The sequence below is a fragment of the Pipistrellus kuhlii genome, unplaced genomic scaffold, assembly GCF_014108245.1.
Source record: "Pipistrellus kuhlii isolate mPipKuh1 unplaced genomic scaffold, mPipKuh1.p scaffold_m20_p_2, whole genome shotgun sequence".
NCBI classification, from domain to species: Eukaryota; Metazoa; Chordata; class Mammalia; order Chiroptera; family Vespertilionidae; genus Pipistrellus; species Pipistrellus kuhlii.
This window is the reverse complement of record NW_023425515.1, coordinates 87,860,367-87,877,113: the sequence shown is the minus strand read 5'-3', so window position 1 is coordinate 87,877,113 and position 16,747 is coordinate 87,860,367. Positions and strand designations below refer to the sequence as shown.

The 16,747-nt window shown below is 33.6% G+C and overlaps 1 protein-coding gene across 19 annotated transcripts in view; it reads left to right on the top strand.

Moving 5' to 3' along the window:
- The window catches only part of ROBO2 (roundabout guidance receptor 2), a 1,761,697-nt gene that overhangs the window by 1,599,962 nt on the left and 144,988 nt on the right, over positions 1-16,747 (top strand). For all 19 annotated transcript variants that reach the window (XM_045584073.1, XM_045584072.1, XM_036444354.2 and 16 more), the window contains one exon: positions 703-841. In XM_045584073.1, coding sequence (XP_045440029.1) covers positions 703-841 — 139 coding nt within the window. The remainder of the gene's footprint in view (positions 1-702; positions 842-16,747) is intronic.

Here is a 16,747-nt window from a genome sequence, read left to right as displayed (position 1 = left end):
AAAATAGAAGAAATGGCCTTAAAAATATATAGGGCAGTTAATAGTTTAAAGTAATTAAAAACGAGTAATTTTTATTTTTAAAAATCACTTTGACAGACATTTTATTTAAGTAAAAACAGAACTCAGGCATTTAGCTTTCCATACATGAATTGAAAACATTCAGTAAAGTATTGGGTTAATGATAAATGATGGCCTAAGTGATGAAATTTAGACAATACTTACTTGCATAAGTACAACTTCTTTTGTTTTCTCTAGCATTCCTGATGGGATATTAGTATATGTTTTCTTTTTTTTTTTTTACATTAGTTTTAACTTTCAGTCTTCCATTCTGAGCTATCCTAATAAATTGAAAAATTATTTTTATCTCTTTTCTCATTTATGTGAAATTCCATGTCCAAATTTTTTATGACAGGATCTACATGATTTAGTTCAGGAATTCAATGAAGAATCAAAGTGATATCTTTTCCAAAATGCTCTATGCTTTTATATACAATATAAAGCATAGCTCTTTCTGCATTTCAAAATATTTTATTTTATTCTATTACATTGTATTTCTAAGTATGAATATATAGCTGAAATATAGTTAAGTACATATGTACCAAAAATAACTATAATTTTTCACAATTTTCTATGCTTTTTCCAGAATATACTTATAACATGCAGTATATTTATTTTGTTTTACTTTTTTTTTTTTCTCCTAAGAACGACCCACATTTCTCAGGAGACCAATTAACCAAGTGGTGCTGGAGGAAGAATCAGTTGAATTTCGTTGTCAGGTCCAAGGAGATCCTCAACCAACTTTGCGGTGGAAGAAGGATGATGCAGACTTACCAAGAGGAAGGTAAAAACATCACATGCATGTAAAATTATTAGATAATCAGTGAGTAATTAGAAAAAACACCCAATTGCACCACCAAACACTCTTAGATATTGGTGTATTATTTTCGCATACCTGATTTTTACACATGCAAGCCACATAGCTGCTATTTTATACACTTAAGTCTTCCAGGCTGATTCTCCACTTTATCTATTATAATACTTTGAATATCAAGGACTCCTGAGATACTTATTTCTTCATGATCCCTGATAGGTCTGCTATTCTATCACTGCTCAACCATTGACTACCATTCCTGTTGCTTCCTGTAGCTACTGCTCTGTTGCCCTGATGCTGCAGCCCACACTGCACACTGGCTGCCTTCCTTTGCTGCCCAGAGCATCGCTAACAAAAAGCTACTGAATATAGCTGGCTGTAAGGTCTGGAGTAAAGGAGATATCTTGTTTAGCACATTCTGAAAGGGCAGCAAGTAGATAGCATCACTGTCCACATAGGCAATTTTCCCCTTAAAAACTCTCTGTCACTTTCTCACTTACCATATCATCATGGAGAATTTCTTCTCCATTTCTTCTATCTTATTCTTATTACTACCAGTAAACCCCAAGCCCAATCTTTCACCACTCTATGTTAAGTTAAAAATTCTTGTTATCCTATATAATAAAAGACTAATATGCAAATTGACCTAATGGCAGAAGGACTGGTTGCTGTGATGTGCACTGACCACCAAGAGGCAGAAGCTCACTACAGGAGCTGCTCCTGGTGGTTAGTATGCTTCCACAAGGAGAATGCAGCTCAGCCAGAAAACAGACTCACGGCTGGTGAGTGCAGTGGCAGTGGCGGAAACCTCTTCAACCTCCACAGCAGTGCTAAGGATTTCCTACGGCCAGCTCAGGGGAGTGGGCCTAAGCCATCAGTTGGACATCCCCTGAAGGTTTTCAGACAGCTAAAAGATGCAGCCTGGGCTAAGGGACCCCCTCCCCCAAGTGCACAATTTCCTGTACTCAGCCTCTAGTATTTTATAAAATATTATTAAATATTTCTGTCTAAACTGTTCCAATATTTTGCCTTTTATGATCAAACTAGAAGCCTGGTGCATGGATTCATGCACCAGTGGGGTCTCTCAGCATGGCCTGCAGGGATCAGGCTGAGACCAGCTCTCCAACATCCCCCAAGGGGTCCCAGATTGCTAGAGTGCTCGAGTGACACACCTGGAATCAGGCTCCCTCCTCTCTGGTTCCGGATGTGTCACCTGAGAACTGTAGCTGCCAAGTCACCACAGCTTGGCAGCTCTTGCATTGAGTGTCTGCCCCCTTGTGATCAGTGCATGTCATAGCTACTGTTTGGATGGTCAAAAGGTTGGCTGGTAGGCCAGTCATTTAGGCTTTTATTTATATACTAGTACATAGATAAGTCATTTTTTTTCTTTTCTATTTAATGAGCAAGTCTAGCTTTAAGATTTGTTTTGCTTTTCTCTTAGTCATACCTTCTGAAACTAAATCCATCACATCTACTATAATCATAAAATATCACTCTCTGCTTTTTTTGGTACATTTTTCCTAAAACAATAAATTAGTTTTCATTCAGTTAAATTAAACATGATTTTATGGAAGTCATTTGCCTTTTGTGTATTTTCACTGACATTGCTATCAATACTTTCCGAATTTATATACTCATTTCAGTATCTCAATGCCATATATCCCAAGGCCTATGATGTTATACTTTCTAAAGTCATATCATCAACAGCACTAGCTTCAAAAATCAACCAAACATTTTAAATAATGAGAGGTTCTTTGGAAACTATGAGAATAAGACAAGTGAAATATTTAATTCAGTTAATTTTTCAGCTAAAGTGTAGGGAAAGTTGTTTCTATGTGTCTTTTGTCACTTTGCTGTCAGATATCTCATTTTAAAGGATAGTTATCAGGTGAAGTCTGTGAATGTGAGGCTCCTCAAGCCTTATCAATGGAGGAGCAAGTTAAAAAGGATTAAGCATTTGTGGAGTTTAGTTGTTTGTGTACGTCCACCACGTGTAATTAGTACTTTTCCTCACATTTGAGAGCACTTATTGTATAATTTTAAAATGCTGATGTGATATAAGATTTAGGATTAAGAGATTAATTATATAAAAAAATTTAACCTACGCTAAATAAAGGTCAACTTTTATTTACTGGAAGTAAATAGCTTTGTTCAAAATGACTTAACAAATAACAATAAAAATGCTTTCACTTTGGAATAATTTTGGATTTGTAGAAAAGTTAAAAAGATAGTACAGAGAATTCCCTTACACCCTATATCTAGTTTCCCCTATTGTTAACATTATTAATTACTATGAAACTCTTCCAACTCCAAATTAACAAATGCTAATATATATTATGGTTTTGTTTTTGGTTTTTTTTACATTATTTTGGCTTCACCAGTGTTTCATTAATGTCTTCCTTCTGTTCTAGGATTCAGTCTAGATTTTGTTTAGTTGGATGTCATAGGCTATGGCATTTAATTGGCATGTTTTCCCAGTTTCCTCTGGTTCTCAGTGTTTCCTTGTTTTTATGACCTTTTCTGGCTTAAAGTGTACTGGCCAGGTATCCTGTAGAACATTCCAGAAACTTGAATTTGCCTAGTGTTTTCTCATGATTAAACTGGGTTTGTGGAATTTTAGGAAGAAAGTCAAAGAGAATGTCATCACTTGATATCAGGTTTATGTGATATAAAGAGTGACATTATATCAACATGGTCATTTATAATTCTTAAATATTATCCAGTTAACAAAAGCTTTAAAAATAGAAATAGTAGTATTTAGCATTTTAATCAGTGTATGTGTTTGATTTTAATGGGTATATGTCTTTGCATTAAAATTTGAGCCCAGTTTGATTTGTTCCCTGATCAATTATAGGTCAGCAATTTTCAACCTATATGCCCCAAGGATTTTTAAAACATGCAATACCTGACTGTTTAGTCAGGGCCACTGACCTCTTTCCCCTTAGATTGTCAAACAAAAATCAACAGCAGCCAACACAACAATAGCTGACTATGTGAAAAATTCAAAATCATACCTATTTTTTTGTCATATAGGCAAAAATATATATCTACTTTGGTGTGCCACAGAATTTTAGTAATTAGTTTGTATGCCATGATATGAAAAAGGTTGAAAATCACTGTTCTAGATGTTAGGTCATAAATCTGACAACTTTAGTTGCTATGGAAAACCTTTCCAAGTTCATTTGCTACAAAGTTCAAATAATGCATACAAATCAACAACAGTATTAAAACTATGTCTGGAATGTGTGATATATAGTCCTCTAAAGATAAGGTTGAAACTTTGAGAAATCTTACCTTTGCTACTCCCTTTAAAACCTTTTCATAGGTTCAGCCTCTTCAATCTTGTGTTATTGGTAAAAGAGCATTACAGAGTTTCATGTGACCAGATAAATATTTTTGAAATAATACGCAAATGGAAATACTGTGTAAGCTTTAAATTGTATTTTAGAAGGGCTTAAAGCAAGGATCAGTGAGATATAGAAATTAAGGTTAGTATTTTTATCATGATAGATGGCATGTACGTTTCCTAGAATTCTCAATCTTTAAATGCTATGTCAGAGGAGCTTATTCTTTCTTACATTTGGATGCATTAGCATAAGCTTCACTAATGCAAAGGAAGGGTAAAAGACCTCTTTACTGGTGAGGAATAACACTAATGACTTTTAACCAAGCATAGCCTAAATGAGCAACATTGGTTCTATTACATTATTTAGATTTCAGACTAGGGAGATGGCCATTGTCCTTGTGTAAGCAATTGTAGTGGAGTGGTGTGGAGGCTGACATTTCTTTGGCATAACATTTAAAGCAATTTGAATAAGGTTTGTGTAGTGGTTCATGTTTAACACATTTATAGTAAAGCTTTGTAGGGCAGCTGCATAGCCTATAATTACTATGTAAGTAATATGTGACTATTTTTCTTTTGGAGACAAGAAAAGCTTTTCAATTCAAGTTTAAATATATGAAATGCTGTGATAGCTATTTAAACCTTTAATACAGAAGTTATTTGTGCCAACATTTTAGTAACCAGAGTTGAATTAAGAGAATATTTTTTTTCCTTTTCCACAAAAATAGTTTTTTAAAGTAATATCCATGTGCCTCTTTAATTTAATCTCAAGCTCTTAACCTTTCTCATTAACTATCTTTAATGACATTATTACATACCTTTGATTATTAATATTAAAGACAGTTTTTTGATTAGATGGATATTTCGGTAAAGTGGGACGAGTATTACCAAGGCTAACAATAATCCTGATGACCAACCAGGAAAATTTATTATTTATTTGGAATTAATAAGCATATGACAAAGGGACAAAATAGTAAGAAGCCTTCATTTCATATATGTTATCATTAAAATATTAATTGTTTACAGAAACTTTTAAAGGTTTTTCAGAAAGAAAAAAATATTTCTTTTTATGACTGTGTTAAGTATCAGTATCTTTTTTCCAGATTTCTAAGTATCAGATTGGGTGATGAATAAAAATATTTACATACTGAATACATTGCAGAAAGTCAAAACTGAAGTAATCCTAGTTTCTTCCTTGGGTGCCAAGTCTTTCCTTTTCAAGCAAACTTAATGCTTTTTGCTAATTAATACTCTTATGATGATTAAGCACATCTTTTCATATAGTGTTTCATTTAAAAGAAGTTACCAGAATGTTTAATAACTGGTTCAAATTACCATCTTATGCTATGTCCCATGATAACATAGGGATCTTGTATAGTATTGTTATACCAAAATAAAAAATACATACATATATACACACAGATGTGCTGAAGCTGAATGGAAAATACCATATTGTATTGAGATAAGGGAAACAAAATGCAATAAACTTACAACCAAATAAATAAAAATAAAATTGAAGCTGAAACCAATTTGACTCAATGGATAGAGCATTGGCCTGCGGACTAAAGGTCCCAGGTTCGATTTTGGTCAAGGGCATGTATCTTGGTTGTGGGCACGTCCCCAGTAGGGGGTGTGCAGGAGGCAGCTCATGGATGTTTCTAACTCTCTATCCTTCTGACTTCCTCTCTATAAAGAATCAATAAAATATGTTAACAAATAAATAAAATTGAAATAGAGCAATACTATAATATTCTATTCAGGCTAATATTAAGAAAGAGAATAATAATTTCCCATCTCAGAATATAGGTGAGAAGTGGTGAGATCAATCTAATTGCAGTTTCTTATTTGGGCTTGTCAGTGCAGTTTGCATTTTAGTTAATTATTAGCAGTCTTTTAAAAGCCTGTAGACAGGAAATTTAACAATCTTCATCAATCATGTGATTTTTCAATATATCATGATTAGTTAGTTACATGATATTTCTTATATCATTTTTATTTAAGTTCTAAACTAATTCTAAAGTGATACCAACTACCTTAGTAAGGATTTTGAGTACAGAAAGGAATGTTCATAATAGCTTGTCAGAGAAAAAAGGAAATAAAATATGCCATTTACATTCCTACATATGCCTGCAAATTCTGAATGCAATAGATGGCTTACACACAGTGAATATAATTCATGAATATTTCATAAAAATATAAAAGAAACTGGAGAATAAGAATTTCAAGATATATAGTGTAAAATTCTATCAATTTTCCTGGACCAACTGGTAATTCCTTTTTCTAAAGTACAAGTCTATTTTAAGAGAGACTTTTTAGAGTTCTTAGTTGAATGAAATCTGAGATTCACCTAAATACATGATCCTTAAGAAAAGGAACTGAATAGAACCACTTAGAATTCCCTTTTTTACCCTAAATGGCTCTTTGCCCTGGAGAATGTTCTTGTGTTAATTGACTGGAAGCTCCATTGTTTAGAGCCTGTGCTTCTGGGATGCAGAAATGCTGAACAGGTGCTCTGCGCCCTGCGGAGGCCATCAGCTTCCCCACACACAGTGTGGGCTTCAAGGACATGTGGTAATTTGGGCTCCTGATAAATAACCATGCTGATTAGGTTGGCTGGTCGAGATTGGTCAATTAAAATGGGTTTTGAAAATGAAGGAGAAAAAAATAACTGAGAGCAAGTGAAATGCAATACATATATATATAGTATATGTGACATCTGAAAATTGGATCAGTCCTTAAGATTCAGACATATAAAGAAAAGAGTTACTGAATATTCCATGATTTTTCTGTGATACCAATGTCTTAGCCATTTCTGTCTGGAAAAATATAGACCTGCCTGGACAATTGCTGTGAGATGTGTACATACAACTATTATTAACATAAAGACTGTTTAGGCCATTGCCAGGAATGTTAGATTTAACTTTGTTTTGACACTTTTTGATCATTTATCCTTTTAGTTACACTCCCATGTTCTGGAAATGATGTTTGACAAATTTCTCTACCACTCTCTAGGAATGTAACCTTGGAGAAGCTGTTTAAGCCTTTCATGTTTTACATCCTGTTGATATGGACCAGCGATGCGACAGGACTAGTGATTAACCTATGTTCTGACACATTTGTACAGGGTGAATAATTATGCCATCTATTGTAGCTCAAAGGGTTATTAAAATGATATAACTAATTCAAAGCACTATAAACACTTTAAGATGGATGCGCATAACAGGTGTTCCAGTTTTATAAATTTAACTGGCTGATGGCATGTAATATATATATATTGTGTGTATATATATATATATATATATATATATATATATATATTAAGGCTGAAAAATATAGAGCATACAGTTTTTATGGATACTATTTTTTGCCGATTGATTTCCAAAGAAATTGATTTAATAAATATAACTTTTTTTTAATCACTTAGATTTATTTATAAATTTTACGACACAATTTGCCAAGCCTGGGAGTTAACACCTGTTTTCCCACTTCTGTGAGATTGTCCATGATCCAGATATTGTATCCCAGCTCCAGTGCAAAAAGACGTCTGGGCTGGGATCCTCAAATTTCACACATTATAATGTATTGTTTGTCTGCTGGTAATAAGCAAACCACTGCTTTTATAAGAAGATTATGTAATGATAATAGCAAGCAGTTTTTGCAGGATTTAGTTTGCCATGCACTCTTCTAAATGCTTTTTGGATACATTAATTCCTTTATTTTAAAGAATAGTGTTCTAGCATAATATTAGTCTCATTTAAGGGATATGGAAACAGAAGCTTAAAGAAGTTTCCATAGTCATACCTTATACATTCTGGGTCAGGACTTTATTTAGAACCTGTCCACCATGAAACTTGCATTTGAAACTAATGGGCTTCCTAATTACATTATATTATTACTTATAGACTTGAGCTACTTAGAAATTTTATATTTTAGATAAAATTTGAGATAATCATTCCTGACCTGGTGGCTGGTTGGTTGTAATGTTGACCCATATACCTGAAAGTTGTGAGTTCGATTCTCCTCCAGGGAACATACCAGGTTGTGGGTTTGATCCCCAGTCAGGGCACATTCAGGAGGCAACTGAATGATGCCTCTCTCTCTCTCCCCCTCCCCTCTCTCCCTTTCCCTTCCTCTCTCTAAACATCAATATAAACATATTCTCGGGTGAGGATTTAAAAAAAAATAGATAATCAATCATGAATGACTACCTTTACAAGCATACTATTATAGCATTATTGTTAAGAGTAATTTTTAGACCACTTTCATAAGCCACACAAACTGGCTTGGCATTTTGAAAATCTAAAATTGAATCAGGTCAAAGTTACTGTGTTGGAGGCAGAAGATATAGATTTTGTTTACAAACAAGATTAATTAGCAACTTTTAGAAGGATGCCAAAGTGGTGCTTTATTCTATGTTTTCATCAAATAGGTGCTAATAGTTGCTATTAACACAAAACTAATTGCCACCTAGCATGGGGAGTGCAAGTTGCCTTGTCCTGTGACCATACTGGCCCATCTGTTGAGAATCTCAGCTCAGAAACAATTCGGGAACTGGCATCCAATTTTGGTTCTGACCAGTGGTCAGCTAACAAGCTGGGGCACACTTGGAATAGGAAATACCTTGAAGTCAAAGATGCTTTTCTGCCCCTTAAATGGCAGCTCTTGTGTTGTGTGAGAGCAGAACCAAGACCAGGTGCCAGTTTGCAGAGCAAAAGGATCTGCCTAAATGCCACCTGTCATTGGCATGTGGGTATTGTCCCACATAGGAGCTATGGTGTGTGGCATGTTACATGTGAGAAGTTGGGACCTGGCCATATTACAATAATCCTTCTTTTCACAAGAGAATTTGTGGTGAGAACCATTTAGATAACTTCTAATCACCCTTAAGGTATATTTCTGATTGGTTTTGTTGTTATTCAGATTAAGCTGAATTATAATGTGGGACTGTAAGGTAAAATGGAATTTAGGAGATCATCATTCTTATCCCAAATCTGCCAAAATTTACCATGTTATTTTAAGTAATTTGCATGTTTGATACCAGAGTTCATATCTGCAAAATGTGTGAGTTCAGTTGGATGACTTCTATGGTAACTCTAAATTATGAAATTCTATGATTCTATGAATGGTATTAACTTACATTAAAAAGTATAATACATTTTATAAGAGTATAAAAAACATAACAAATTTAAATAGATGGGCATAAAAAGGAAAGTAAAATTAGATATAAGCCCATTACTAATGAAAATTATTTTTTATGTTTTGTATACAGCTTGTCAGATATACAGAGAATGTTTTAATTAAAAAAAAAAATTGTCCCTAAATGTTTATTTAGTTTTTTACAGGAGAAAAAAAAAAATCTAATACTGATTCAAGAATTGTTTTTATTGTATTTTCCTTTTTTGTTAATATACTAGAGGCCCAGTGCATGAAATTTTGTGCACTGGTAGGGTCCCTAGCTTCTGTCGGCTGCCTGCCAGAGCCTCCCTCTCTTCCTCAGGCTGGCCCATCCCCAGATTGAACTCCTGGTTGAGGGGACAATTTGCATACTATGCTTTTATTATATAGTATTAGAGGCCTGGTGCATGAATTCATGCACAGGTGGGGTCCCACCACAGTTGGGGCCAGGCCATTAAGATGGAGGGTCTGCAAGTGGTTGGCCAGGCCAGCAAGAGGGAGGGTCTGCAAGTGGTTGGCCAGCCAGCCCTGCCCCCAATTGGGGTGAGGAGGACCTATCTGGGGTCAGGCTGGCTGGGTGAGGGTCTGTGGAAGGTTGGGGGAGGTGATTGGGGGCCCTGATAAGGCTGGTTGGCCACTGCAGCACATGTCATAGCAACCAGTTGGTCTAGTTGTTCTGTCATTCTGGATGCTTGGCTTTTATATAGATAGATTACATAGTATTTAGTCTATACCAGATACACTCTAGGCAATTTATAGTAATGTATTTATCCATAGGAAAACTTCATTATGTAAGTGCTATTATTCTCCTTGTATTATAAATGAGAAAAAAATAGAACACAAAGATTGTAAGTATGGCAAAATCCGTACTTTTGAAAACTACTAATGTCACTGGGTAGGGACAGTTCTTTTCCATTCTTCAGTTGGGATTAAAATGTAGGAAATAACAGCTTAGTAAATGCTTGCCTAGATGAGTTACATCTGTCACAGAGTCACAAAACACATTATGTAATAAAGTATACATTAAAGATTTTATAATATTTATCATAATGACACTTACCATGTATAAATTTATTATAGCATATAAATCAGTTTGTATGTTTTAAAAAGTTAGTATTATTTTCCACTGCTTATTAAAACAAAATTCAAAATAATTCTATATTTATCCTTACAGAGTATTTTAACTTAATATGTTCATATGCTCTTCTCCTTAACATTGAATCTGGAAATAAAAATATTTCAGAAGCTAAAGAAATGCTTGCTGAGGGAATTTAACAGTATTAGTGTATAAATCCAGAGCTAAGAAATCTTTTAAGGCATGATAATTTAATTTCTCTTTTTTACCTTTGCTGCCTAAGAGTGCTCATAGCACAGTTGAATTTATTGAGAGTGTTCTTTTACATTTTCTTTATAGTATTTGATTATCAACAATTGTATGAACTTATGAACTTGTAGGCAGGACTGAATTCCAAGCTTCATATTTTCTACCAATGTGATGGCATTATTATTATTATTATTATTATTATTTGCAAAGTTGCAGTTCAGCCCAGCTATTTTAGTCAACTGTTATTAAAAAAAGACAGGGAATAATTTGAGACTCAGTATTACAATGGCATGATGGATGAGGTTTATATAATATATTAGTTAATGTGTTAAGAAGATACAATTGCCAAAAATAGGAGAAAAGAGAACAAGTACTTTCTAAATATATTGTAAGAATGTACCACTCTCCATACAGTAGGACCAATTATTGGTGAACTCTTCTTCATTTGTTACATAATATTAATACATTTGTGCTTCATTCTAAAAGCCATATGTAGAGGTGGGGATTGCCCAGGGGCACTTATCAAAAAATTAAAACACTAGAAGTCCCTTCCAAAAAGGTGAAACATGTGACTACAACTCAATGTAGACACTTTGCTGATCATTCTTATTAGCAAGACTGTTACAATCACAAAAGTTATCATAATAGCTTTTCAACCCACAATTACTGTATAATTATCTCAAATTAATATTACATTTCAAGAATTACTTCAAAATAATTAGACGTATTTACTAGGCATTTTTATATATTGATATTGCAACACATAAAAAAAGATTTTTTTGAATTTTCTGGAGTATTTTAGTAGAGGGTATGAAATACATATTCCCTTAATTATTAACTAAGGCAAACTACATTGAAACTATGATATACAAGACTCTTTTGGGTTTTAGGAAACAAAAGCAACTTTAGTCCCATGTGACCTGGAGATGGGTCTGGAAAGGAGAATTCCTGTAAGTGGAACTGCAGAGAAGACTGTTTAAAGAGACAGAGATGGAAGCAAGAGGAAAATGCCTCAGTGATGGAACATGTAAACCAGTGATTAGTGTTCAGTTTGCCTTCGCTGTAGTGGAGTGGCACTTAAGGGCAGCAAGGGTAGCTGAGGCTTTATTTTGAAAGCCTCTAATTCCAAGTGTTTACACTGAACACACTATAAAATGGGAATTCAAGAAGCACATTGAATAGAAATGTACCCTTGCCTCTATGTTTAGAAAATTGAATCTCATTTTTACATATAGGGTAAGTTGGAGTAGAGAATAGATAGATATTCTATTCTCATTGGAGACAGATATACATATTAGAAAGTTACTTAGAAGGTAGTTAGGGAATGACATTGGGATATTTTCTGTGAATATACAATCATGCTTAGTAATTCAAGTGGCAGTACAAAGGAAAGCTTTATTGTGTAAGTGGAAATTGATTGCATATCAAGGTTGATATGAAAAAAAGAGGTTAACAGTAATATTGAAGTTTATTATTTAAGTGCCTGGATGAAAGGTGTATTTAATAAAGAGAGAAATACAAGATTTGTTTAGCCTAATTATTTTTAAACATATAATAATATCGTGTCTCTGAATCCAATTCAATTCACAGTTCTTTGTGAGATCCTACAGTATGTTTTCTCATGGTTAAGAAGAAAAAAAAATGGCAAATCAACTCTGATATGCCATCTATGGAGAATGATTTCTAATTTCAGAGATTTTGAAATATGAACCATATATATCTTAAAATTGATTAATTATGGAAGAAATAGCTAATACCTATAAGTGCTTCACATGCAAGTTGATTTAACCTTCACAATTTGGTTTAATTTCTCAAATTCCAAAGATAAGCTCTGGTTGCAAGGTGGTAGGTGTCTTTCTGTCTGGCTGTTATTGGACCTAACTACCTAGTGATCTGAAATCTGCACATTATTATGTCAACAATTGTTATCCAATTGTGGGTGTTTTAAAACATCTTTTTTTGCTTATTTGTTTTATCTTAGCTCTTTAGTTGAAAAGTGTCCTGCTCCCTCAGTTGTGCTGAAGAGAGGACTAGTAGAGGAGTTTTCCGTATATGGATCAGGCTATCAGGGGTTGGAGGTAGCAGGATAGCATTTAAGGAAGATATGAGAACTAAAAGAAAGAAAAAGAGGAATCACCAGAAAAAGGGATTAAATGAAATAGAAGCAAGTAATTTGTCAAAGAAAGAATTCAGAATAATGGTTATAAGAATATGCAAGCATCTGAATGACAAATACATACAACTCAATGAGAATTATGAAGAGTAGTTTGCTTTTTTAAAGCAGTCAGAGAATCATCAAGATTCACTTTGGCTTACAGTAGAGGCTTTCAGAACATAATAGCAAGTTCTTTTCAAATACAACCTTGCCTCTTTTTATTTCTATACAAATCTCCCCCAAGATTTTTGTTAGCTTTTTTCCAATGAACATTACATTAATTTTCATTTTTAAGAGGATATCTGTATTTTTATATTGCTCTTAGTTGCCCTGCCCAGAAATGCTTGTGACCTAACTGAAAGAATAGGTAGAGATTTCTTTACCCAAATGGTAAACACTAACCTGCATTATAACCGTAAATTTAAAAAAGAATGTGACTCAGGTTGGCTACAATGTATAGTAAACTTGACTCAGGATCCCTTTGCCAGCAAAACACTAATGGTTGGTTTTGTGTATTTGAAGATCCCAGACCTCAGTTGATTTAAGAGCTTAACTTTAGGATATAACTTAAATATTAAAGATTAAAAAACATCACCTGATATTTAGGTTGCCGAGAAGCACTTACATGAGTTTTAGTAACAAATATTTTTTGTTGAAAGATTTTGATTGAAAAACTGAGCAGAAAAATTGTTTCAGGAAAATAGACAACTTTTTCCTATTTTCAGCTGTCAAGACTGAAAAAAGTCAAAAGGTTTAAATTTCTCCGAGAACGTTTATGTTATGTAGAAATGTACCTTGATTCAAAGTTGTGAATTTTAAACATGGACTTCTTTGACTAATAGAAATATGTCATCACTGACTTCTAAATGGATGCCTCTCCATATCTGCTGTAACCCACACCATGGCCTCCATTAGATTAAGGGTGTGTCTTCAGTAATCCATGAATGATTTTATAAAATTAATATATGATTTTTATCCTAAAATTACTCTTTATAAGATAGGCAATAAACATGGTGACCTTTTCATATAAAGCTTCATAGTTAACTTTTTATTGAATTATGGTCCTATGTAATGCCTATAACATTTATTGTCTGAAAGAGTGTAAAAGGTAGAGGTGATCTTCAGCTGCTTGAATTGAATGCACATCTTTTGAAAATTAAAACAAACTTCTCAAGTCTCCTTTAAAAAAAGACACATTTACTTGCATAGACATTAAATATTTCATGGTTAAATTCTTATTTATTTTCCTATTGGCCAACCTAATGATTAATAGAGCAGATAGGCAATAACATTTTAAGTGCTAAGTTAAAACACCTGTTTGAGAATTGGAGTCAGACATCTTATAGCAAGAAGTAGTAGATGATTTCAAAAACTAAAATTGTTGAGAAAATAAATTTATTTTCATGAAAAACAAAGGTGCTTTTGAGATAAAAACGGCCATTCAGGGAGTTTTATTAGTGTGGAGCTCTCATGGAATCCAAATAAGGCATTGAGATATACAGGCTTGAACTGAGCATGGTAAAATATTACTTTCTAACAGAATTTGTAGTCTATTTTTTGTCTCCCCCCAAAAAAAAAAAAAAAAAAATCTAAAGCCACTGTAAAAAACTTGGAGGGAGAAGTCCCCAAATTATATCCACAAAAGCTAGGAAATCATGAGAAGTTTCTACCCTAGAAGTTGAATGAGCATTGTGGATTGCAAAGTGAGAGAAATGTATGAAATGCGGTTATGTTATAAAATTTGACCATTTTTCAAATCTTGTGTGATATTTTCAAAATAAATTTAGATTTATAACAAACATTACCAAAAGAGAAAATTTCTTTAAGAGGAAGAATTAAAATAGATTATTTAGTTTCAATTTGGAAGTGATTTTAAAATGCAGTACTCTGTTTCTTTAACAAATGAGTAACATGTTCTTTTGAAACACTTTTAAGAAAATCACACACAAATAGAAACTTGCATACAAAGTGTTGTTTTAAGTATTAAAATAAATTTATTTTGACTTATTTTGTTTTGTTTATTATTTGGCTGAACAACAGATGGTAATGCTTTTGACACAATTCAGTTTTCTTTTTCTTTTTTTTTTCCATTGGCGCAGGGGGGGCGGGGGGGGGGGCGCAACACAAAAGCGGAGCTTCTTTTCTCACTTTGTCACAGATGGTTACCAATCAATCTCCATTTACGGTACAGTGATGATGGCACATGTTGTCCAGTGGCCAAATCTGATTGGGTCGCATTTTTCAGCAGTGTTTCATATCAGGAAAAAAAGGTATCTTTATGGTGGGGACTGTCAGCACATGATTGTACAACTGTTATTAATCAAACCTGGCAACAATGATTGCATTTATACAAATCTGAGACTGGCAGATTTCACAGTCAAAACCATCCCGTTTCTATTAGGGTTTCCTCACTAGTAATGTTTTTTCATTTATTTAATTTTCCCCTATTTTTAATTAAAGTCAGATGATACCTCCTACATGTTGAACATATATAACATTATACTATGTGTAAAAAGTAGCTGTTTTCTACTGAAATAGAATCCAGTTATTTAAAATTCATTCTCAACTATGTAAAAGCAGTATAAGAGCAAATCAAGGCAAAGATTAAGTACATTAGATTATTCAATAACATAATAATTTTAAAATGTGTCTGTGTTAGTTAACACATTATGAACCTTTAAGGATTACACTTGGTTTCAGATTCATATTGAGAAAAATATTGATGCAGGTTTTTTTTCTGGGGTTTTTGAAACTCTGAACACTAAATAGAGAAATGCACACCTGCCCGGTGCACATGCAATGAGAACAGTAAACACACACGGCAGCTGGGAGGGGTGCATTGCTCTGTGTTAGAAAAATAAATGTCCTTGTCACAGAAACACTGTCACAGTTTGTTTGTTTGTTTGTTTGTCTTTGCAACTCAAGACAACAATCTTAGTTTGAAAGCAGTGTAAGCTATAAAATGATAGGATATAACTCACCAAGAAACTCAAATATGAACTACTAGCTATCTAAGAGTAACCAAAAAGTACTGATAATGCATTGATAATTTGTTGTTATTTTAACATTTAATAATAATTTTATTTCTTCTTATTAATTAAACATTTAATATTTTTGTGGGTTTTTTCTTTTTTAAAAACTTGTTGGGATGCCATTGGTTAAAAGGATCATATTGGTTTCAAGTGCATATTTCTATAACATAAGATCTGTATATTGCAGTGTGCCCACCATCCAAGTCAAATCATCTTTCATCACCATATATTTTCCCCTTTTTACCCTTTACTATCTCCCCATTCCCTTCTGTCTGGTAGCCACCATACTGTTGTCTGTGTCTATGAGTTTCAGTTTTATACCTTCACTATGAGTGAAATCATTTGGTTCTTAGGTTTTCCTGACTGACTTACTTCCTTAGCATAATATTCTCAAGGTCCATCCATGTTGTTCCAAATGGCAGTATTTCATCTTTTATTATGGCTGGATAGTATTCCATAGTATATATGGACCACATCTATTTATCTAATCCTCTGTGGAAGGACACTTTAGTTGTCTCCATGTCTTGGTCACTGTGGATGATGTTTCAATGAACATATGCGTGCACTTATCTTTGTGAAGATATTGTATTCCAGTTTTTCAAACACATTATATGTGGCCAACAGTTATGTATGTCTATAAAAATGTACACAAGGTATACAAAAGATAATTAATAATCAAACACCTGGAGATCAGATATGAAATTAATGATTGTATTTGCAATACCTTTAATCTAAGCATTACACTGTATGACTGAATGGTGTGTGTGTGTGTATGTGTGTGTGTGTGCACGTGCGCTTTGTTTTGTTTCAGGCAAAATAGAATAGAGAAATGAACTGTTATCTAAAT